The sequence below is a fragment of the Bufo gargarizans genome, chromosome 4 (genome assembly GCF_014858855.1).
Source record: "Bufo gargarizans isolate SCDJY-AF-19 chromosome 4, ASM1485885v1, whole genome shotgun sequence".
NCBI classification, from domain to species: Eukaryota; Metazoa; Chordata; class Amphibia; order Anura; family Bufonidae; genus Bufo; species Bufo gargarizans.
In genome coordinates this window covers 528737083-528760110 of record NC_058083.1, presented here as the reverse complement: position 1 = coordinate 528760110, position 23028 = coordinate 528737083, and the positions used below count along the sequence as shown (strand labels likewise).

General features: G+C 46.5%; 1 protein-coding gene across 2 annotated transcripts in view; it reads left to right on the top strand.

Annotated features, from left to right (window-relative positions):
• Positions 1-23028, top strand: part of LOC122934749 (oocyte zinc finger protein XlCOF22-like) — a 39387-nt gene that overhangs the window by 981 nt on the left and 15378 nt on the right. The window contains exons 4-7 of one of the 2 annotated variants that reach the window (XM_044290430.1): positions 57-180; positions 291-388; positions 1271-1325; positions 6747-8500. In XM_044290430.1, coding sequence (XP_044146365.1) covers positions 57-180; positions 291-388; positions 1271-1325; positions 6747-8230 — 1761 coding nt within the window. In that variant the 3' untranslated portion in view covers positions 8231-8500. Of the gene's footprint in view, positions 1-56; positions 181-290; positions 389-1270; positions 1326-6746; positions 8501-23028 lie in introns of those variants that run through there. The other variant, XM_044290431.1, reaches the window with a different exon arrangement.

The following is a 23028-nucleotide window of genomic DNA, read 5'->3' as shown; positions in this document are numbered from 1 at the left end:
TTATACAATAACGCCAAGGGAGGGGTCTGGTAATGACTGTGTCCTTGTGTTGTCAGGTTCCTATAAGGTGTCAGGATGTCACTGTCTATTTCTCCATGGAGGAGTGGGAGTATTTAGAAGAACACAAGGATCTGTACAAGGACATCATGATGGAGAATCACCAGTCCCTCACATCACCGGGTAAGAGGAGACCTTCCATGACTGTAGAGGAGAAAACAGTTTTGGAAGTCAGATTCATCTGATCATCATATATAGACAATGTATTCAGTCACTGTGTGTATTTCCCATAGATGGATCCAGTCAGAGAAATCCACCAGAGAGATGTCCCAGTTCTCTATATTCCCAGGACTGTCCAGAGGAAACGCAGAATGTCCCACTGGATCATCAGGTAGGTGAAGCTGAGGTTCTACAAATCCTCTATAGACTGATGTAATGACATTTTCCACTGACCTCCCCCAACAGCAGTGGAGTATACTGTGTGTTCATTTTCTCTTGTTGTTTTTCGCTATGTAGGACATGGCCACAAATGGTTTTTGATGTCTTAAAAAAAGATTAGGTTAAACTTCCACATGTTTGGACATCTATTTGGCAATTGAGATTCAATGTTTTTCAGTGTAGATGTAAATCACAGATGAACAGCACAATGCCAGGCAGCTGCTTCTAAGACAGAATACTACTATTATTGTCTGAAAAAGTCATGGCCTCACTGGTTAGGTACATTATCGTAATGCTTTACAGAACACTAGCACAGCCTCATCTAGAATGTGCAGAGGAATAACAAAGGTGATGTTGACTGGAGACCCTTAGCTATGAGTAGACATTTTAGGGCACAGTTATTAAGACTGGTCTAAAAAAGTGGGCGTCGAAGGGGACGGGTCAGTAGGCCCATCTTATTCATCATTTTCTATGCCTGGTTTAGACAAGCTGTCTTACATTTAGAACTGGCGCTGGATACGCCAAAGGTATGTAGAGATTGGCACTTCTACATAACTCCGGCAGCTCCACCAGATATAGAGGATATTAAGACCAGTCTAAAAGACCACCATAATGTTTAATACTTCACAAGTCATTAGTGCACCCTTTTCTAGAATATGTAGAGAAACAGGAAGTAATGAGGGGCCTGGAGAACCTCAGTTATGAGGAAAGATTAAAAGTAATGACCTTTATTTAGTCTTGAGAGGAGATATTTGAGAGGAGACCTGATACAACTGTACAAATATATGAATCTAAGGCTCCATTTCCTTTTTATCTCATGTCCTTAATCTTGCAGGAAAGTTCTGATGGAACGAGTGGAATCGAAAAAACCCTTTCAGTGTCCGTGAATGGTAAGAGCCTATCGTAAATCTTTTTTTGCCTGTAATTGTCTTTATTAATGGGAAAACTGATAGGAAGTTCAGAGAAACCTCCTCATCATTAGTGTTGATTGCGAATATATCGGCACTTCGAGAATTTGCGAAGATCTAGAATATAGTGCTAGATCTTCGTAATTGCAAATATTCTAGATTATTTTTCATCAGTACCCTCACTGCTTCTGCTTGTGGGCCAATGAAAAGGCTGCAATATCTATGTCAGAGATTAGCAACATCCCTAGCAACCAATAGGAAAGTTGCCGACCCCTTACTATATAAGAACCTCCCCAGCAGCCATTTTCTGTTGTTTTTTGCAGGTCTGACAGAGAGAGAGAGCAGTGTCATTGCTGTGCTCTGTGCTTTGCTGAGTTATCTGGATCCTTATTCAATTAAATTAGATAGTTAGTTAGCTCATATACAGTTGCAAGAAAAAGTATGTGAACCCTTTTGAATAATATGGATTCCTGCACAAACTGGTCATAAAATGTGATCTGATCTTCATCTCAGTCACAACAATAGACAATCACAGTCTGCTTAAACTAATAACACACAAAGAATTAAATTGTTACCATGTTTTTATTAAACACACCATGTAAACATTCACAGTGCAGGTGGAAAAACTATGTGAACCCCTAGACCAGGGCTCGACAAATCCCAGGCGCCAGGTCGCCATGGCGACTAGGAATTTTGCCCTGGCGCCTGGGTATTTGCCTCTGCTTGAAAATAGGCCCAGCAGCCGGGCGCAGACACTGGAGGGTTAGGACCGCTAGCAAAATGAAACCTTTTTTTTTTTCTTTTATCACTTGCGCGGCACGCGCGCCCAGGTTCGGACTGCCACCCTGCCCGGACCCCTCAGCTTTCGGCTCCATCGTGGTTTGGCCACTCTCTCTCGCCATCTCGGTCGCAGCGTGCGTCATCTCCAGGGCAGTTAAAAATGGCGAAGCCTTTACAGGAGCCCGGCCGATACTTATCATCAGAGCCCGTGTGCCGGTCAGAGAGCCTCAGCGGGGGAGAGAGGAGTTAGTGCAGGGGAGGCAGAGCGGGAGCACAGGTAGCGGCGCTGCACTCGCGGACAAGTGGAGGTAAGACAATCCGGCCGGCTCTGCTGCTGTAAATGAGGCTCTCTGCACTAAGTTTGTAATGTCTGCCTGCTACGGCCATGAACCCAGGGGGGAGCTGCACACCTGCTGCTGTCATTAGGCCGGAGCTCCTGCTAGCCACAACTGGTGGCCATTCCTGCACCGTCCTCCATCCCTGCAGTTACCATTCGGCCACTTCTTAGTTCTGTCCCTTTCTAGGAAAGCTGGGTGGCAGCCTGTATACCACACAGAAAGCCGGGTGGCAGCTCCTAGGAGAGCTGTGTGGTATACAGGCTGTCTGTCACCCAGCTTTCCTGGTCTCCTGAAGAGAATATATCTCCGTATAGGAGCATTTAGATACGTTATCATATGATTTACCCATTCAGGAGTCTTGGAAAGCCGGGTTGCAGCTCCTATGAGAACTAAGAATGCTGAATGGCCAAATCATCTGATGACTTCTCTATATGTTCCCATACTGAGATATGTTCTCCTCAGGAAAGCTGGGTGACAGGCTGTATACCACACAGGTCTCCTAGGAGCTGCCATAAGACTCCAAAATGGCTAAATCATCTGATATATCAAACTCAATTTATATCAAACTCTACATGTAGCGTGTGGATTTGCTGTGGAATTCAGTTACACGTGGTAAAATCCTATATTACCACGGTGCAGATTTGAATTGTGCACAGTAGGTTCATTTCTGTGTGGATTTTATGAAGTGTGAGGATTTTTGGTAAAATTTTATCCATTTTGCTGGTATTGGCTGCAATACGCTGTGGATTTCATAGCTGCAGTTCTATGAGATGAATGAGTCCGGACCAAACATCCTGGGGAAGGGATCTCAGTTCAGTCAGCTGCAGCGCAGGGATTACACACAGTGACGTCACAGCGCAGGGATTACACACACAGTGACGTCACAGCGCAGGGATTACACACACAGTGACGTCACAGCGCAGGGATTACACACACAGTGACGTCACAGCGCAGGGATTACACACACAGTGACGTCATAGCACACTGATAATAAACAATGCCCATGTTGTTTGGGTCTAGACTTCTTTATATGTTAATTTAAGAGGTGTTATTTTTGTCGCTGAAAAAAAAAGGCTTTATAAAAGGTAAAAAATAAAACGGCTCCTAACTTTTTTAGCTGGCTCCTAGATTCCAAGGAAATTTGTCAAGCCCTGCCCTAGACTAATGACATCTCCAAGAGCTAATTGGAGTGAGGTGTCAGCCAACTGAAGTCCAATCAATGAGATGAGATTGGAGGTGTTGGTTACAGCTGCCCTGCCCTATAAAAAACACACACCAGTTCTGGGTTTGCTTTTCACAAGAAGCATTGGCTGATGTGAATGATGCCTCGCACAAAAGAGCTCTCAGAAGACCTACGATTAAGAATTGTTGACTTGCATAAAGCTGGAAAGGCTTATAACAGCATCTCCAAAAGCCTTGCTGTTCATCAGTCCACGGTGAGACAAATTGTCTATAAATGGAGAAAGTTCAGCACTGCTGCTACTCTCCCTAGGAGTGGCCGTCCTGTAAAGATGACTGCAAGAGCACAGTGCAGACTGCTCAATGAGGTGAAGAAGAATCCTAGAGTGTCAGCTGAAGACTTACAAAAGTCTCTGGCATATGCTAACATCCCTGTTAGCGAATCTATGATACGTAAAACACTAAACAAGAATGGATTTCATAGGAGGATACCACAGAGGAAGCCATTGCTGTCCAAAAAAAAAACATTTCATCATGTTTACAGTTTGCACAAGAGCACCTGGATGTTCCACAGCAGTATGGGCAAAATATTCTGTGGACAGATGAAACCAAAGTTGAGTTGTTTGGAAGAAACACACAACACTATGTGTGGAGAAAAAGAGGCGCAGCAAACCAACATCAAAACATCATCCCAACTGTGAAGTATGGTGGTGGGGCATCATGGTTTGGGGCTGCTTTGCTGCGTCAGGGCCTGGACGGATTGCTATCATCGAAGGAAAAATGAATTCCCTAGTTTATCAAGAGATTTTGCAGGTGAACTTAAGGACATCTGTCCACCAGCTGAAGCTCAACAGAAGATGGGTGTTGCAACAGGACAACGACCCAAAGCATAGAAGTAAATCAACAACAGAATGGCTTAAACAGAAGAAAATACACCTTCTGGAGTGGCCCAGTCAGAGTCCTGACCTCAACCCGATTGAGATGCTGTGGCAGGACCTCAAGAAAGCGATTCACACCAGACATCCCAAGAATATTGCTGAACTGAAACCGTTCTGTAAAGAGGAATGGTCAAGAATTACTCCTGACCGTTGTGCACGTCTGATCTGCAACTACAGGAAACGTTTGGTTGAAGTTATTGCTGCCAAAGGAGGTTCAACCAATTATTAAATCCAAGGGTTCACATACTTTTTCCACCTGCACTGTGAATGGTTACATGGTGTGTTCAATAAAAACATGGTAACATTTAATTCTTTGTGTGTTATTAGTTTAAGCAGACTGTGATTGTCTATTGTTGTGACTTAGATGAAGATCAGATCAAATTTTATGACCAATTTGTGCAGAAATCCATATAATTCCAAAGGGTTCACATACTTTTACTTGCAACTGTATATAATACAGATAGTTAGTGGGAGATAATCAGTGTAGGTTAGATAGTGATATAGTGTTGCTGATAGGTTCCAGTGCAGGGTGTTAGGTAGTGTGATAGGAATTACTATGCTGTGATAGAGTCTTTCGTCTAAAAAACTAAAAAGTCATTTGCTGTCTATTTTTCTAAATCCCTATTTTATTTGCTTTGTGCCCCATTGTCCCAAACCCAATAAAGTCATCCCAAATTCCCTCTTTATTTTCTTTGTATAGTTTTTTGGGCTGTAAATAAATTTTTTGCTGATCATGAGCAGCTGTGGGTTTGCTGGCATCTGTGGTCGTGGTAGGGGAGTTGGAACGTTGCCAGCACGGGGCTGCTCCTCTACCCACGGAGGGGTGGGCACAGCTGTCAGGGTAGTCCACCTCATCCGGGATTTTTTTGGGTGTGGCAGCCGCCCCATTTAGTCTCAGGACTCCAAGGCAGTTGTGGCTTTCGTGACACAAGCCAGTGGCCCCAGCTCTGAGCAGCATCAGCTCTCCGCCTCCTGCAGGACCAGCTCCCGATCCCCAAGACTCGTCCCTGCTGCTGATTGACAGCAGCAGCGACATCATGGGGGAGGTAATGCAGGAGAGTGAGCTGCTGCTTGGTCTTGATGCTCAGGACCTTTTGGTCCTGATGCAAACTGAACGGATTACTCTCCATTCAGAATGCATGTGGATATGCCTGATCAGTTATTTTCCGGTATAGAGCCCCTGTGACAGAACTCTATGCCGGAAAAGAAAAATGCAAGTGTGAAAGTACCCTTAGACCAACCAAATTTTGGGGACAATGTTTTTATTTTTATTTTCTCGCTTTAAAAAGTCGCAACTTTTTCCGTAGACATATCCATATCAGGGCTTATTCTTTTGGGGATGATTTGTACTTTCTAATAGAACCATTTAATAGTTTACATGATGTGGGATGGAAATGGGAAAAAAAAAGCCTCTGCTTTTTGACTTTTGCTTTTCCAGTGTTCACTTTGCAGTAAAAATATACCAAAATTTATATAGTTTGTTATGCTATGGTACTTTCCAAAAATGAAAAAAAAAAAACCTTAGTAGGAAAAAAATAATAAATATATAAATTGCTTTGTGTATGTCAGATTCTGACACGCATAACTTTTTAATATTTCTGCCAATGGAGCTGTATTATTCTATATTAGGGTACATACAACTTTTTTACTAACTTTTTTGGAAAGAAAGGTGACAACATTTTTTTTATAATTCTAGCAATGGGGAATTTTTTTCTCTGCACTGTGATAAATAACGTGATATTTTAATATTTCAGACATTGCAGTACCAATTATGTTTAAAGACGTAACTTCCGCCGTAAATATAAGGTGGAGGTCACGAAGGGCTTAATCGCAGCCTGAATACCTTGGTCATAATAAACTTTGCTGTACATGGCTGCTACATACATTCTACTTCTTCTACTACTACTTCTATTACCATTTATAATCCCATTAGCAGTCTTTGAGAATGGTTGAAAAACCTTAAGAGATGCATAAGTATACAGGAAGAGTTTAAAACATGATTTTACGTCCATTTGGTCTACTACCACTACTCACATTCCTGGTGTTTCCTCTCCTGTTTCCTTCCTCTCTCTCTTCTCTACCTCACGTAACATTTTTTTGCCCATAATCTTTTTAAGTCAATTTGTTTAGAAAAAACAAAACAAAAAACATTTTGTTTAATTTTTCAGGTGAAGAGGAGATGGATGGCCCCCTTGAACATCTCTTTTTATCTCCCTTTCATGAAGCAGACAATAGCAATACCACACAAGACAATTCAATAACTCCTAATGTACCCTTAGTCCTTCACAGCGGAGATCTATTCACCCATACTGCAAGTCACAAGAAACCTTCAGCTAATCAACCACTGGTTTACAAACCAAGAACTGGACAAAGACAGGAGGAAATGTTTTCATTTAGAAAACCTCTGAAAAAGAATTCTAATCTTTCTTTGCATGAGAGAATTCATGAAGATGAAAAGTCATTTTCATGTCTGGAATGTGGAAAATGCTTTCAGTATAAAGCTTCTCTTGAGAGACATCAAAGAACTCACTCGGTAGAGAAGCCCTTTTCATGTGATCAATGTGGGAAGTATTTTGGTCAGAAATCAAATCTTACTGAGCATCTAAGAATTCACACAGGAGAGAAGCCATATTCATGTTCGGAATGTGGAAAATGTTTTGCCCAGAAATCAGCTTTTGGTCATCATCTAAGAATTCACACAGGGGAGAATCCATTTTCATGTCTTGAATGTGGGAAATGTTTTAGCAAGAAATCAGTTCTTGTAAAACATCAGAAAACTCACAGCGGGGTGAAGCCATTTTCATGTCCCGAATGTGGGATGTGTTTTAGTCAAAAATCAAACCTTGTGGAACATATAAGACTTCACACAGGAGAGAAGCCATTTTCATGTTCAGAATGTGGGAAATGCTTTAGTAAGAAATCAAGCCTTATGGAACATTTAAGAAGCCACACAGGGGAAAAGCCATTTTCATGTTCTGAATGTGAAAAGTGTTTTAGCCAGAAATCAAATCTTGTGAAGCATCTAAGGGTTCACACAGGAGAGAAGCCATTTTCGTGCTCAGAATGTGGAAAATGCTTTAGACAAAAATCTGCCCTTGAAAAACATCAGAAAACTCACTCAGGGGCAGAACCATTTCTATGTCCTCAATGTGGGGAGGAATTTAGTCAGAAATCAAGTCTTGTGGAACATCTAAGAAGTCACAGAGAGGAGTTGCCGTTATCATGTTCAGAATGTGGGAAATTTTTTAGCAAGTATTCAAATCTTATGGTGCATCTAAGAACTCACACAGGAGAGAAGCCATTTTCATGTTCAGAATGTGGGAAATGTTTCAGCCACAAATCAAGTCTTATAAAGCATCTAAGAACTCACACAGACAGAAAGCCAAGTACATGTCCAGAATGTGGGAAATGTTTCACCCGCAAGTCAAGTTTTATTCACCATCTGAATGCACACACTGAGAAGAAGCCATTTTCATGCTCAGTCTGTGGAAAATGTTGTAGTAAGAAATCAAATCTTGTGGAACATCTTAGGATACACACAGGCGAGAAGCCATTTTCATGTTCAGAATGTGGAAAGTGTTTTAGCTGGAAATCGGGTTTTCTTAAACATCAGAGAACTCACAGAGGAGAGGAGTCATTGTACAAAATGTGACAGGACTCGAGCGTCATTGTCAGACCTGCTGCCTAAGGCTTCACTCACATCTTGGCAGCAGATTTGGCAGGCTGTTCCAGCAGAGAGCAGTTACAGTTCTCTGCCGGATCCCCATTGACTGTAATGAGGTCTGGAGGTGATCTCACCACTTTCCGGCATAAATGCCAGGTTTTGGCTGGACAAAAAATATTGCATGGATTTGCAATCTGTATTTTTCTCTTTTTTGGATAAGTTATACTATATTATTTAATATATAGCAATCTGCTCAGCTCCATGATGTCTGTGGATTACAGAACACTGCATGTTCAGTTGGTTGGCAGAGTGGTTCCAAAATCATTTCTCATTACATGTCACAGTTGCAAAGCTAAAATACAAAAAACAAAAACAAGTCTTCTACATTTTGGAAAGTGTTCATGTTCCCTCCCCTTCTCCCTAATGCTAGTGCACATGAGTCAGGGATTGTGGGCGGAGGGGTCATGACCATCTGATCTGTTACATGTGTGGGAGGAGTCCGATTTCAAGCTGTGATGAGCTAAAGGAAGTGTGATGATGTCATGGCCATGTGATCAGTCCATACTGCCAACTCTCCTAGGAATGTCCGGGAAAATCCAGGAACAAAAAAGAGACCCCCCTGGACACAGCATGCACCTCGAATGCAGCATTCAGTTCTGTCTAGCTTATATGAACATCTTCTCATGAACAGGTTATAGAAATGTGTGCGCTTCATGAGCTTTAGAGAAACACATTAGTGCTGCACCAAACTAAAAGCTTCATACACAGTCCAGACGGTATGTAAGGAGTAGAGGATGGTCATGTGATCCGGGAGGTAAAGGGCTTACTCTGCATGAATAAAGGGGGAAAATTTAGTGCTGCCTGTGCGAGAGAGGGGGAACCATGAGGCACGGTCTGTGTGAGACAGTGTGAGAGGTATGTGTTAGAGAGGGAAACCATGGGGAAGAGTCTGTGTGAGTGAGAGGGAACCATGGGGAGTGGTTTGTTTGAGAGAGGGAGAACCATGGGGAGCGGTCTGTGTGAGAGAGGGAGAACCATGGGGAGCGGTCTGTGTGAGAAAGTGTGAGAGGTCTGTGTTAGAGAGGGAAACCATGGGGAAGAGTCTGTGTGAGTGAGGGGGAACCATGAGGAGTGGTCTGTTTGAGAGAGGGGGAACCATGAGGAGTGGTCTGTGTGAGAGAGGGGGAACCATGAGGAGCGGTCTGTTTGAGAGAGGGAGAACCCATGGGGAGCGGTCTGTGTGACAGAGGGGGAAACATTGAGAGCAGTCTGTGTGAGAGAGGGAACCATGGGGAGCGGTCTGTGTGAGAGAGGATAAATCATGGGGAGCGGTCTGTGTGAGAGAGGGGGAACCATGGGGAGCGGTGTTTATGAGAGAGGGGGAACCATGGAGAACGGTCTGTGTGAGAGAGTGAGAACCATGGGGAGTGTCTGTGTGAGAGAGGGAGAAACATGGGGAGCGGTCTTTGTAAGAGAGGGAAAACCAGGGAGAGTGGTCTGTGTGAGAGAGGAGAAACCATGGGGAGCGGTCTGTGTGAGAGAGGGGGAACCATGGGAAGCGGTCTGTGTGAGAGAGGGAGAACCATGGGGAGCGGTCTGTGTGAGAGAGGGAGAACCATGGGAAACGGTCTGTGTGAGAGAGGGAACCATGGAGAACGGTCTGTGTGAGAGAGGGAGAACCATGGGGAGCGGTCTGTGTGAGAGAGGGGGAACCATGGCGAGAGGTCTGTGTGAGAGAGGGGGAACCATGGGGAGCGTTCTGTGTGAGAGAGGGGGAACCATGGGGAGAGGTCTGTGTGAGAGAGAGGAGAACAGTGAGGATCAGTGTTTGTGTGAGAGGGGGAACCGTGAGGAGCGGTGTTTGTGAGAGAGGGGGAACCATGGGGAGCGGTCTGTGTGAGAAAGGGAATCATGAGTAGCATGTAGGGTAGAAATCCCGGCTCATTATTTCCACAATAGTATATGTCTGCGTGCTCGGTGCCTTGGTTTTTCAACCTCCTTTGCAGGTACAGAGAAATAATGGAAACATTCAGACTCCAGCACTCACTTTTTTGAAGTGTCAAGTTCTCCGTCTTTATTTAGCAATTGTGCACAGACAATACAAGGCTCAATTCTCTCTGGTGTAGGCTGTTGACGCGTTTCGAAAGGTTCTTATTCGTAACAATACGAATAAGAACCTTTCAAAACGCGTCAACAGCCTACACCAGAGAGAATTGAGCCTTGTATTGTCTGTGCACAATTGCTAAATAAAGACGGAGAACTTGACACTTCAAAAAAGTGAGTGCTGGAGTCTGAATCTTTCCATTATTAATCATGAGTAGCAGTCTGTGTGAGAGAGGGGTGTTATGGAAACCCTAATTCAACAGCTTATAAGCCCTACAATAAGAGAGATGAAGGGGGATGGGTGAGATGTATTGTAAATGCAGAAACCATCTCTATCATTTTCCTCCCTTTTTCTCATTTACACTTATCAACAGCCAACTACTTTCCACTACCCTAGTGGCAGCAGGGGGACTTTCCTAACTCTTCACCCAATCATTAAGTTGTGTTCTGTATGTAGAGAGCATCATACCTGGGAGGAGGAGTAGTACCAGTCACCCCCAAATACAGTATTTCCAAAATCCAGTCCCTCAAATTTATACATTTACTAGGACTAGATGATGCTTGAAAAACATATTGGCCCAGTTGTCATTTGGAGGCTGAGTCTGTGGTGGCAGTATGGTCAGTCCTAGAAGTCACACTATCAGTAGGTGACTCTCATGGATCCAATGTCTGTACAGAGGTGACTGTACTTGGGAGGGCTTATTATATCTTGGCTATAAAGACTTCCTGATGTGTCCCTTTGCCATCACCCAGTCTCCAGGCTTTAAATCATGAGTTTCCTGCATACAGTTGAGATCTGGGATGGAAGAAAGAACACGGTTGTGAGTTTCAGTTAGATGCTTATGCAGTTCCTGGATGTCCAGGGACAGTGAGCCATGAGTGGCTAGAGAAAGTACAACCCTGTCTTGGGGACACTCTCAAAGAGTATCTCATGTGGGGAGTGTTTTTGTCTTACTCTTGGGTTGATCCTGACAGATTAGATAGCAATAGCTAAATGCTCCATGGCAACTGACTTTCCTCCATACACCTCTTGAGTTTTCATTTTTAGGGTGCCATTTAAGCATTCCACCCTGCCACTACAGACTAGTTCACTCACTAGTTTCTTGGCTGTCGTCTTGGCTTTTGCTTTGTTTACAGGCCAGGCTTTGGGCCACCCCAATAATAAATTTGCACAGACCAAAAACATATTTGGAAGCATGTGGCTGAATGTAGTCCACCTGCAATCTCTAAAATGGCTAATTTGGTTTCGGGGTACATCTCCTTGGAACTTAGGTAGGCCTGCCTGGGTTATGCCTTGCACATATAAGGCATCCCTGCACAAATTGAGCAGTTGCATTCAGAAACCCTGGGACAAGCCAGTTCTGCAAGACATCACTCTCTTGAAGTTGTAAACCATGGAGCGAGCCAGGTCAGCCATCATAGGGAACAAACAACGTGGCAAGAAGAGTCTAGTGCCACAGCCCTCCTTTTCCTTGTATGTGACTTCCCTCCATCCATACTTATTTTTCTTGAAGGGATATCTGGTTCTGAACGGTATGTACCAATTCTAAGTCAACTGCAGTCTTAGCAGATGAGGCAGCTACCATCAAGGTGAGTAATACTGCCTTTTTGGCCACCTGTTCTGCCAGGGCATTCCCAATAACCACAGGGCTTTGCTCTATGGTATGTGCTGACACCTTCAATAATAGCGTCTAACAGCATTCTTTCTAAGCCTAAAGGGAACCTGTCATCAACTTTATGCTATAATATATGCTTTATGTATAAAGTAGAGACAGGCGAGTTTTCAGCGGTTTATCATTTGAAAATTAAAACTAAGTGTATGCCGAGAACCAACATCACAATCATTGCAGACTGGGCTTGGAAAAGAGTCACGGCCACCTGAGAAGAGTCCTGGTTATTCATGAATTCCTGCTCTCCTGCCCACCTGCTGATGACTGACGTCTTCTACCTAGTTTTCTCCCTTTCTCTCTAGGAGAGAACTGCCGATCATCAGCAGATGGACGGGGAGAGCAGGAGATTATGAATAACCAGGACTCTTCTCAGGTAGATTTGACTCTTCTCAGGTCCTGGGCTGCAATGATTATGATGCTGGTTCTCAGCAACCACTTACTTTTAGCTCATGACTGACACACCGCTGACATCAGCATTTCTGTCACTATTTGCGGCCCTCAGTAAGGTCAGCATACAGTTGATGACGGGTTCCCTTTAACTGCAGAGGTCCAGAAGATGCGGATTCGCCAAATGGCTCCAAAATGATGTGCTATACCAAACCCATACCTCTGGTCCATATAGATGTTCACCTCTTTTCCCTTACCCAGTTTACACGCTGCTGTGAATGCCTTCAGCTCAGCCTCCTGTGCAGAACGAATACAAGGGAGTGGTTTCTGTATCACTGCCTTACCATTTTGAGGAATCTTCCTTGGTCGTTGTCCCATGATCTGAAGCCATCTACAAAATACTCAGTGGTAGTACATTAGTAATATTTGGTAACCCTTTAGTTTCCACCTCTGTCAATGTCTGGCAGTCATGCCTGTGTGCCATGTCAAATTGGTACTCCTCGCTGGCTGATTGAAAAATTAGGGTCTGTTTTCCACTCTCTCTTCGCCCTTTTTCTGAATCCACTGGCAGCAAGGTGGCTGATTCAGAACATTGCAACGCTTAATAACGAGATTGGAGGTGTGAGGAGCGAAACCTCGTATTTGGTGAGTCTGGCCGTAGAAAGGTGTCTGGTCTGGGCTTGCTGTAAGGTTTCAGACACCAAGTGGGGCACTTGTAATATAAGAGGGCTCCTCTTTCTTCTTAAAGGAAATGTGTCATCAGAAAATGACCACATTTTTATGTTTTACATATTTTTAAAGAATTTTTTGTGGTGTTATTTTTAGGTTGCTATGTTAATATCTATATTTAAACAAAAGACATAACATCCTGCAGTTTTCGCACTGGCCACTAAGCCTAATAATAGGCGCCACTTCTTTGTACAGATCACTCTACAGCAGTTATCTGCTTATCTAGACACAAAGGTAATATCATTACAGGCAGGATTGCAATGACAGATAATGCTTATCTATTCTTTCCTTGTACAATGACGTCTGCACAGGACACTGAGCATGCCTAGAAGACTCTCCCATAGAAGTCAATGAGGTCCCCTCCTGACCATTGTGTCTATGGACCATGGGGCTGCCGTAAAGATATTTTTTAATGCTTTGTAAATGCTGTTAAGAACATCTTAGGCAAGATGGCCGCCCCCATAACCATGTTCAGAAAATGGAATAAATAAATCTGCAATCAGAAAATAAAAAGAGATTAATAAAAAAAGGAGATATGCTACTATCTGGTTTTAACTGGCCGGTAAAATTTTTGGTGACACATTTCCTTTAATGAGCTCAGCTGCAACCGCTCGTACACGGGTAAGGGATCCCAGGATTATGGGATCCAGAGTGGCACAGTAGTGTCCAAGGGAATTCTCTTATATGAGAACCCCCATGGCTTGACCGGTTAATGTATTAGGGATCGTTACCATGGGGGGCAGTGATGAATTTGGGTTTCGGAGTGATGGTAAAGAGATCTAAAATAAGGCATGCAAACAAAGGGGCCGTTGTACCCGAGGCATCACGTATCCAGAAGCAACAATACTAAAATAGGCACGTAGATTTTGGTAGTGGGACTTTGTCCATGGCTTTACGACTACTAGGTCTCGGATGTTTAATGCCCAGAGACATACAGTGTCCCTTTAACAAAGCTGAAATTCCTCCTTTGAAGCCTTACACCCATTTGCAGCCAAAATAAAAGAAGTGACTTTGATTCAACATGACTCTTCCACTGCGGCACAACATGACAACAATTCATCCACACACCACAATAGTACTGTAGTGGATTCACGTGGTTCCCCAGTGTCTAGTAGGCTTTTCAGAGTTCTTGAGACCGTGGAGTTGGAGTTAGCTGCTCCCTCCCCTCTATGTCATCTATGGTCACCCCTCCTGGTCGGACTGTGTGACCTTCCTCAGTCAGTTTTCTATTTGGCAACACATGAGGTCAGATCTCGGGTCCACATTTAATAAGGCTACTTTCACACTCGCGTTTTGTGCGGATCAGTCATGGATCTGCACGAACGCTTCCGTTCAGATAATACAACCGCATGCATCCGTTCAGAACGGATCCGTTTGTATTATCTGTAACATAGCCAAGACATCGTCAAGACATAGTGTCAGTTAAAAAGGATCCGTCCCCATTGACTTACATTGTGTGCCAGGACGGATCCGTTTGCCTCCAAAACCAAAACGCTGTAAGCCGCCTCCAGAGCGGAATGGAGACGGAACGGAGGCAAACTGATGCATTCTGATCCTTTTTCATTCAGAATGCATTAGGGCAAAACTGATCCGTTTTGGACCGATTGTGGGAGCCCTGAACGGATCTCACAAACGGAAATCCAAAACGCCAATGTGAAAGTAGCCTAAGTAATAAACATAACTGTGGCGAAACCAACCTCGCCACTGGGTTTTGGAGAGGGCTGTTTAAAAGCCTCTTGCCTCAGGATTATGGCCCCTACTAACTTTTAAACCCCTGAACCTATTCCAGGGAATTTTGGATAGGTTTGTTCCCCAAGTTATACTGTTTAAATTGATGTAAGTTATATGTATGGACAATGTAACCTCACAAAGTTGTAACAACTTATAATAAGTGTAACTTGTCAGCTTGGGAGGAATATGCTGGGTGTGGTTCTATTGTCCCATTGTGTGTTTGAATGGTGATGTCTGTCCTGTTGTCTCCACATGTGTATTGGCGATCTCCCCTTTGTCCTGAGAGATAATTGGATTGCCCTCGGTTGTCTCCCAGGCAGAGAGGAGGAAACCATGATGCATTGTGGAGATATGTTGTATCTGTCCTGTGTCGCAGTCTCCCTTCTGGTCCTCTAGGGGGCGGGAACGATTGGTTGCTGTATTTACATTGTGTGTGTTGTGAATTACTGATTGGTTGGATATCAAAACCCTGTGGGCAGTACTATGTTTGTTTTTTATCAATAAAAGAGGCTGTACTTGAAGTACAGTCAGACCACTGCTGACCCTCAAGACGGAGCCTTGTCTCGTTATTGGGGGGATTCCCTATATGCTGTTAGAGACTGATTGCCAGGAGAGTAAGCTGACTGTACACTTTTCCTGTTCGTCTGCTGGCAGCTATTCGCAAGGTTCCAGTTTGGAGTGCTATTTTGTATCCAGTTCGGGAGGTTGGTGTTCTGCAGTAGCTGTGCCTGTCTCTCAGAAAGGGGCATATCGCCTAAACGGATTTTAACCCCTTGTCTGCTGAAACGGTCCGTTACAATAACTTTTAACTCATAATCGAACATAGTAACAAACATAAAGGACCCATTTAATGCACACATCTGAGCTCACTGAACTTACAGGTTAAACTTGAAAAATTAGAATATCGTGCAAAAGTTCATTTATTTCAGTAATGCAACTTAAAATTAGAATTTTGTGAAAAGGTTCAATATTCTAGTCTCAAAGTCTCACACTCTAGTCAGATAATTAGTCCGTACCCCCTGAGCAAAGGGGACCTGAGATTGTGACTTTGGGGTTTCATAAGCTGTAAACCATAATCATCATCCAAATTATAACCAATAAGGCTGGTTTCACACGGGCGTTGCGGAAAAATGTGCGGGTGCGTTGCGGAAACACCCGCGATTTTTCCGCGCGAGTGCAAAACATTGTAATGCGTTTTGCACTCGCGTGAGAAAAATCGCGCATGTTTGGTACCCAAACCCGAACTTCTTCACAGAAGTTCGGGCTTGGGATTGATGTTCTGAAGATTGTATTATTTTCCCTTATAACATGGTTATAAGGGAAAATAATAGCATTCTGAATACAGAATGCTTAGTATAATAGCGCTGGAAGGGTTAAAAAAAATAAAAAAGTTAACTCACCTTATCCCCATGATCGTGTAGATCCCGGTCTGTTCTTTAGCTGTGGGCTGAATGACCTTTGGTGATGTCAGATCACATGCTCCAATCACATGGTCCATCACCATGGTGATGGAGCATGTGATCTGACATCACCACAGGTCCTTTAGCCACAGCTAAAGAACAGACCGACCGGGAACTAGGCGATCATGGGGATAAGGTGAGTTAACTTTTTTTATTTTTTTTAACCCTCCCAGCACTATTATACTAAGCATTCTGTAGTCAGAATGCTATTATTTTCCCTTATAACCATGTTATAAGGGAAAATAATACAGTGAATAGACTGTCACCTAGAACCCATGCGTGGAAATCGCACCGCATCCGCACTTGCTTGCGGATGCTTGCGATTTTCACGCAACCCCATTCATTTCTATGGGGCCTGCGTTACGTGAAAAACGCTGAATATAGAACATGCTGCGATTTTCACGCAACGCATAAGTGATGCGTGAAAATCACCGCTCATGTGAACAGCCCCATAGAAATGAATGGGTCAGGATTCAGTGCGGGTGCAATGCGTTCAACTCACGCATCGCACCCGCGCGGAAATCTCGCCCGTGTGAAAGGGGCCTAAAGGCTTGAAATATCTCGCTTTGCCTGAGTCTCATGTGTTAGTTTCACCTTTTAAAGGGGTTGTCCGGGTTCAGAGCTGAACCCGGACATACCCTTATTTTCACCCCGGCAGCCCTCCTGAGCCTAGCATCGGAGCATCTCATGCTCCGATGCGCTCCAGTGCCCTGCGCTAGATCGCGCAGGGCACAGGCTCTTGTGTTTTCAATAACACACTGCCGGGCGGTAACTTCCGCCCAGCAGTGTGTTCGGTGACGTCACCGGCTCTGAGGGGCGGGCTTTAGCTCTGCCCTAGCCATTTTACTGGCTAGGGCAGAGCCAAATCCCGCCCATCAGTGCCGGTGACGTCACCGGGCTGCCTGTCAGCCCCATAGAGAGCCCGGTATGTCACTGGAACTCAGAAAAATGCCTTTGCTCTGCGTGATTTAGCGCAGGGCAAAGGAGAGCATCGGAGCATGAACTGCTCCGATGCTCATGTCAGGGGGGCTGCCGGGGTGAAAATGGAGGGATGTCCAGGTTCAGCTCTGAACCTGGACAACCCCTTTAAGTTGCATTACTGAAATATATGAACTTTGCACGATATTCAAAATTTATCGAGTTTCACCTGTATAACAAAAACTGTTTCCTGGAGCTCCATACACATTATATAAAACATGAAACATTATAAACATGTAAGTGATTTCTCTCCACACACTCAGTACCTCAGTTTTATGCATTTACCTTGCTGTTAATATGTCTAATAAGCTCTTAGGATGCACACACACTTTACATGCTACAGCGCATGTCGTGACCCCTGCCGTCTGCCTTCATGCGACTCAGCAGCACCCTCACACATTGTCATACATTCCCTGGGTACAAGCACAGCTCACTCCGAAAATCATCCCGTCCCAATACAAAGAAACATTTTATGTTGCCCCAGTTTTGGCAGACAATGTCAACATCTTCTCATCTACAAACAGAAGAGAAAAATACATATAATAAAATAACAAAATCAATACAATGTCATGTGGTCTTAACTAGAGTTGAGCGAACACCTGGATGTTTGGGTTCGAGAAGTTCGGCCGAACTTCCCGGAAATGTTCGGGTTCCCGAACTTTTCGGCACTAAAAAGGCTGTAAAACAGCCCAGGAAAGAGCTAGAGGGCTGCAAAAGGCAGCAACATGTAGGTAAATCCCCTGCAAACAAATGTGGATAGGGAAATGAATTAAAATAAAAATAAAATAATCGCCTTGGGCTTCCACTTGTTCCCCTGTGACATTTGGGAATGCTCTCAGTAGTGCGTCTACCAACGTGCGCTTGTACTCGCGCATCTTCCTATCACGCTCCAGTGCAGGAAGTAAGGTGGGCACATTGTCTTTGTACCGTGGATCCAGCAGGGTGGCAACCCAGTAGTCCGCACACGTTAAAATGTGGGCAACTCTGCTGTCGTTGCGCAGGCACTGCAGCATGTAGTCGCTCATGTGTGCCAGGCTGCCCAGAGGTAAGGACAAGCTGTCCTCTGTGGGAGGCGTATCGTGTGCGTTCCTGCGTTTCCCCCCAGCCACGCACCAGTGATGGGCCCGAGCTGCGTTGGGTGCCACCCCACTGTGACCATGCTTCATCCTCATCCTCATCCTCCTCGTCCTCCAGTAGTGGGCCCTGTCTGGCCACATTTGTGCCTGGCCTCTGCTGTTGCAAAAAACCTCCCTCTAAGTCACTTCTAAGAGACTGGCCTGAAAGTGCTAAAAATGACCCCTCTGCCTCCTCCTCCTCCTCCTCCTCCTCCTCCTGGGCCACCTCCTCTTCCATCATCGCCCTAAGTGTTTTCTCAAGGATACATAGAAGTGGTATTGTAACGCTGATAGAGGCGTCATCGCCACTGGCCATGTTGGTGGAGTACTCGAAACAGCGCAACAGGGCACACAGGTCTCGCATGGAGGCCCAGTCATTGGTGGTGAAGTGGTGCTGTTCCGCAGTGCGACTGACCCGTGCGTGCTGCAGCTGAAACTCCACTATGGCCTGCTGCTGCTCGCACAGTCTGTCCAGCATGTGCAAGGTGGAGTTCCACCTGGTGGGCACGTCACATATGAGGCGGTGAGCGGGAAGGCCGAAGTTACGCTGTAGCGCAGACAGGCGAGCAGCGGCAGGATGTGAACGCCAGAAGCGCGAACAGACCGCCCGCACTTTATGCAGCAGCTCTGACATGTCGGGGTAGTTGTGAATGAACTTCTGCACCACCAAATTCAGCACATGCGCCAGTCAAGGGATGTGCGTCAAACCGGCTATTCCCAGAGCTGCCACGAGATTTCGCCCATTATCGCACACCACCAGGCCGGGCTTGAGGCTCACCGGCAGCAACCACTCGTCGGTCTGTTGTTCTATACCCCGCCACAACTCCTGTGCGGTGTGGGGCCTGTCCCCCAAATATATGAGTTTCAGAATGGCCTGCTGACGTTTACCCCGGGCTGTGCTGATGTTGGTGGTGAAGGTGTGTGGCTGAATGGATGAGCAGGTGGAAGAAGAGGAGGAGGAAGCTGAGTAGGAGGAGGTAGCAACAGGAGGCAAAGACTGTTGCCCTGCGATCCTTGGCGGCGGAAGGACGTGCGCCAAACAGCTCTCCGCCTGGGGCCCAGCCGCCACTACATTTAACCAGTGTGCAGTTAGGGAGATAAAGCGTCCCTGGCCGTGCTTACTGGTCCACATATCTGTGGTTAGGTGGACCTTGCCACAGATGGCGTTGCGCAGTGCACACTTGATTTTATCGGATACTTGGTTGTGCAGGGAAGGCACGGCTCTCTTGGAGAAGTAGTGCCGGCTGGGAACAACATACTGTGGGACAGCAAGCGACATGAGCTGTTTGAAGCTGTCTGTGTCCACCAGCCTAAATGACAGCATTTCATTGGCCAGTAGTTTAGAAATGCTGGCATTCAGGGCCAGAGATCGAGGGTGGCTAGGTGGGAATTTACACTTTCTCTCAAATGTTTGTGAGATGGAGAGCTGAACGCTGGCGTGTGACATGGTTGAGATGCTTGGTGACGCAGGTGGTGGTGTTGGTGGTACATCCCATGTTTGCTGGGCGGCAGGTGCCAACGTTCCTCCAGAGGCGGAGGAAGAGGCCGAGGCGGCGGCAGCTGCAGAAGAGGCCGAGGCGGCGGCAGCTGCAGAAGAGGCCGAGGCGGCAGCAGCAGAAGAGGTAGCAGGGGGAGCCTGAGTGACTTCCTTGTTTTTAAGGTGTTTACTCCACTGCAGTTCATGCTTTGCATGCAGGTGCCTGGTCATGCAGGTTTTGCTAAGGTTCAGAACGTTAATGCCTTGCTTCAGGCTCTGATGGCACAGCGTGCAAACCACTCGGGTCTTGTCGTCAGCACATTGTTTGAAGAAGTGCCATGCCAGGGAACTCCTTGAAGCTGCCTTTGGGGTGCTCGGTCCCAGATGGCGGCGGGCAGTAGCAGGCGGATGTTCTGCTTTTGCAAACTGCTCCCTCTTTTGCTACGCTGTTGGCTCGGTCTCACCACTGCCTCTTCCTCCGAACTGTGAAAGTCAGTGGCACGACCTTCATTCCATGTGGGGTCTAGGACCTCATCGTCCCCTGCATCGTCTTCCACCCAGTCTTGATCCCTGACCTACTGTTCAGTCTGCACACTGCAGAAAGACGCAGCAGTTGGCACCTGTGTTTCGTCATCATCAGAGACGTGCTGAGGTGGTATTCCCATGTCCTCATCATCAGGAAACATAAGTGGTTGTGCGCCAGTGCATTCTATGTCTTTCACCGCTGGGGAAGGGCTAGGTGGATGCCCTTGGGAAACCCTGCCAGCGGAGTCTTCAAACAGCATAAGAGACTGCTGCATAACTTGAGGCTCAGACAGTTTCCCTGGTATGCATGGGGGTGATGTGACAGACTGATGGGGTTGGTTTTCAGGCGCCATCTGTGCGCTTTCTGCAGAAGACTGGGTGGGAGATAATGTGAACGTGCTGGATCCACTGTCGGCCACCCAATTGACTAATGCCTGTACCTGCTCAGGCCTTACCATCCTTAGAACGGCATTGGGCCCCACCAAATATCGCTGTAAATTATGGCGGCTACTGGGACCTGAGGTAGTTGGTACACTAGGACGTGTGGCTGTGGCAGAAAGGCCACGTCCTCTCCCAGCACCAGAGGGTCCACTAACACCACCACGACCAGAAGCGCGAACAGACCGCCCGCACTTTATGCAGCAGCTCTGACATGTAGGGGTAGTTGTGAATGAACTTCTGCACCACCAAATTCAGCACATGCGCCAGTCAAGGGATGTGCGTCAAACCGGCTATTCCCAGAGCTGCCACGAGATTTCGCCCATTATCGCACACCACCAGGCCGGGCTTGAGGCTCACCGGCAGCAACCACTCGTCGGTCTGTTGTTCTATACCCCGCCACAACTCCTGTGCGGTGTGGGGCCTGTCCCCCAAATATATGAGTTTCAGAATGGCCTGCTGACGTTTACCCCGGGCTGTGCTGATGTTGGTGGTGAAGGTGTGTGGCTGAATGGATGAGCAGGTGGAAGAAGAGGAGGAGGAAGCTGAGTAGGAGGAGGTAGCAACAGGAGGCAAAGACTGTTGCCCTGCGATCCTTGGCGGCGGAAGGACGTGCGCCAAACAGCTCTCCGCCTGGGGCCCAGCCGCCACTACATTTAACCAGTGTGCAGTTAGGGAGATAAAGCGTCCCTGGCCGTGCTTACTGGTCCACATATCTGTGGTTAGGTGGACCTTGCCACAGATGGCGTTGCGCAGTGCACACTTGATTTTATCGGATACTTGGTTGTGCAGGGAAGGCACGGCTCTCTTGGAGAAGTAGTGCCGGCTGGGAACAACATACTGTGGGACAGCAAGCGACATGAGCTGTTTGAAGCTGTCTGTGTCCACCAGCCTAAATGACAGCATTTCATTGGCCAGTAGTTTAGAAATGCTGGCATTCAGGGCCAGAGATCGAGGGTGGCTAGGTGGGAATTTACACTTTCTCTCAAATGTTTGTGAGATGGAGAGCTGAACGCTGGCGTGTGACATGGTTGAGATGCTTGGTGACGCAGGTGGTGGTGTTGGTGGTACATCCCATGTTTGCTGGGCGGCAGGTGCCAACGTTCCTCCAGAGGCGGAGGAAGAGGCCGAGGCGGCGGCAGCTGCAGAAGAGGCCGAGGCGGCGGCAGCTGCAGAAGAGGCCGAGGCGGCAGCAGCAGAAGAGGTAGCAGGGGGAGCCTGAGTGACTTCCTTGTTTTTAAGGTGTTTACTCCACTGCAGTTCATGCTTTGCATGCAGGTGCCTGGTCATGCAGGTTGTGCTAAGGTTCAGAACGTTAATGCCTCGCTTCAGGCTCTGATGGCACAGCGTGCAAACCACTCGGGTCTTGTCGTCAGCACATTGTTTGAAGAAGTGCCATGCCAGGGAACTCCTTGAAGCTGCCTTTGGGGTGCTCGGTCCCAGATGGCGGCGGGCAGTAGCAGGCGCATGTTCTGCTTTTGCAAACTGCTCCCTCTTTTGCTACGCTGTTGGCTCGGTCTCACCACTGCCTCTTCCTCCGAACTGTGAAAGTCAGTGGCACGACCTTCATTCCATGTGGGGTCTAGGACCTCATCGTCCCCTGCATCGTCTTCCACCCAGTCTTCCTCCCTGACCTACTGTTCAGTCTGCACACTGCAGAAAGACGCAGCAGTTGGCACCTGTGTTTCGTCATCATCAGAGACGTGCTGAGGTGGTATTCCCATGTCCTCATCATCAGGAAACATAAGTGGTTGTGCGCCAGTGCATTCTATGTCTTCCACCGCTGGGGAAGGGCTAGGTGGATGCCCTTGGGAAACCCTGCCAGCGGAGTCTTCAAACAGCATAAGAGACTGCTGCATAACTTGAGGCTCAGACAGTTTCCCTGGTATGCATGGGGGTGATGTGACAGACTGATGGGGTTGGTTTTCAGGCGCCATCTGTGCGCTTTCTGCAGAAGACTGGGTGGGAGATAATGTGAACGTGCTGGATCCACTGTCGGCCACCCAATTGACTAATGCCTGTACCTGCTCAGGCCTTACCATCCTTAGAACGGCATTGGGCCCCACCAAATATCGCTGTAAATTATGGCGGCTACTGGGACCTGAGGAAGTTGGTACACTAGGACGTGTGGATGTGGCAGAAAGGCCACGTCCTCTCCCAGCACCAGAGGGTC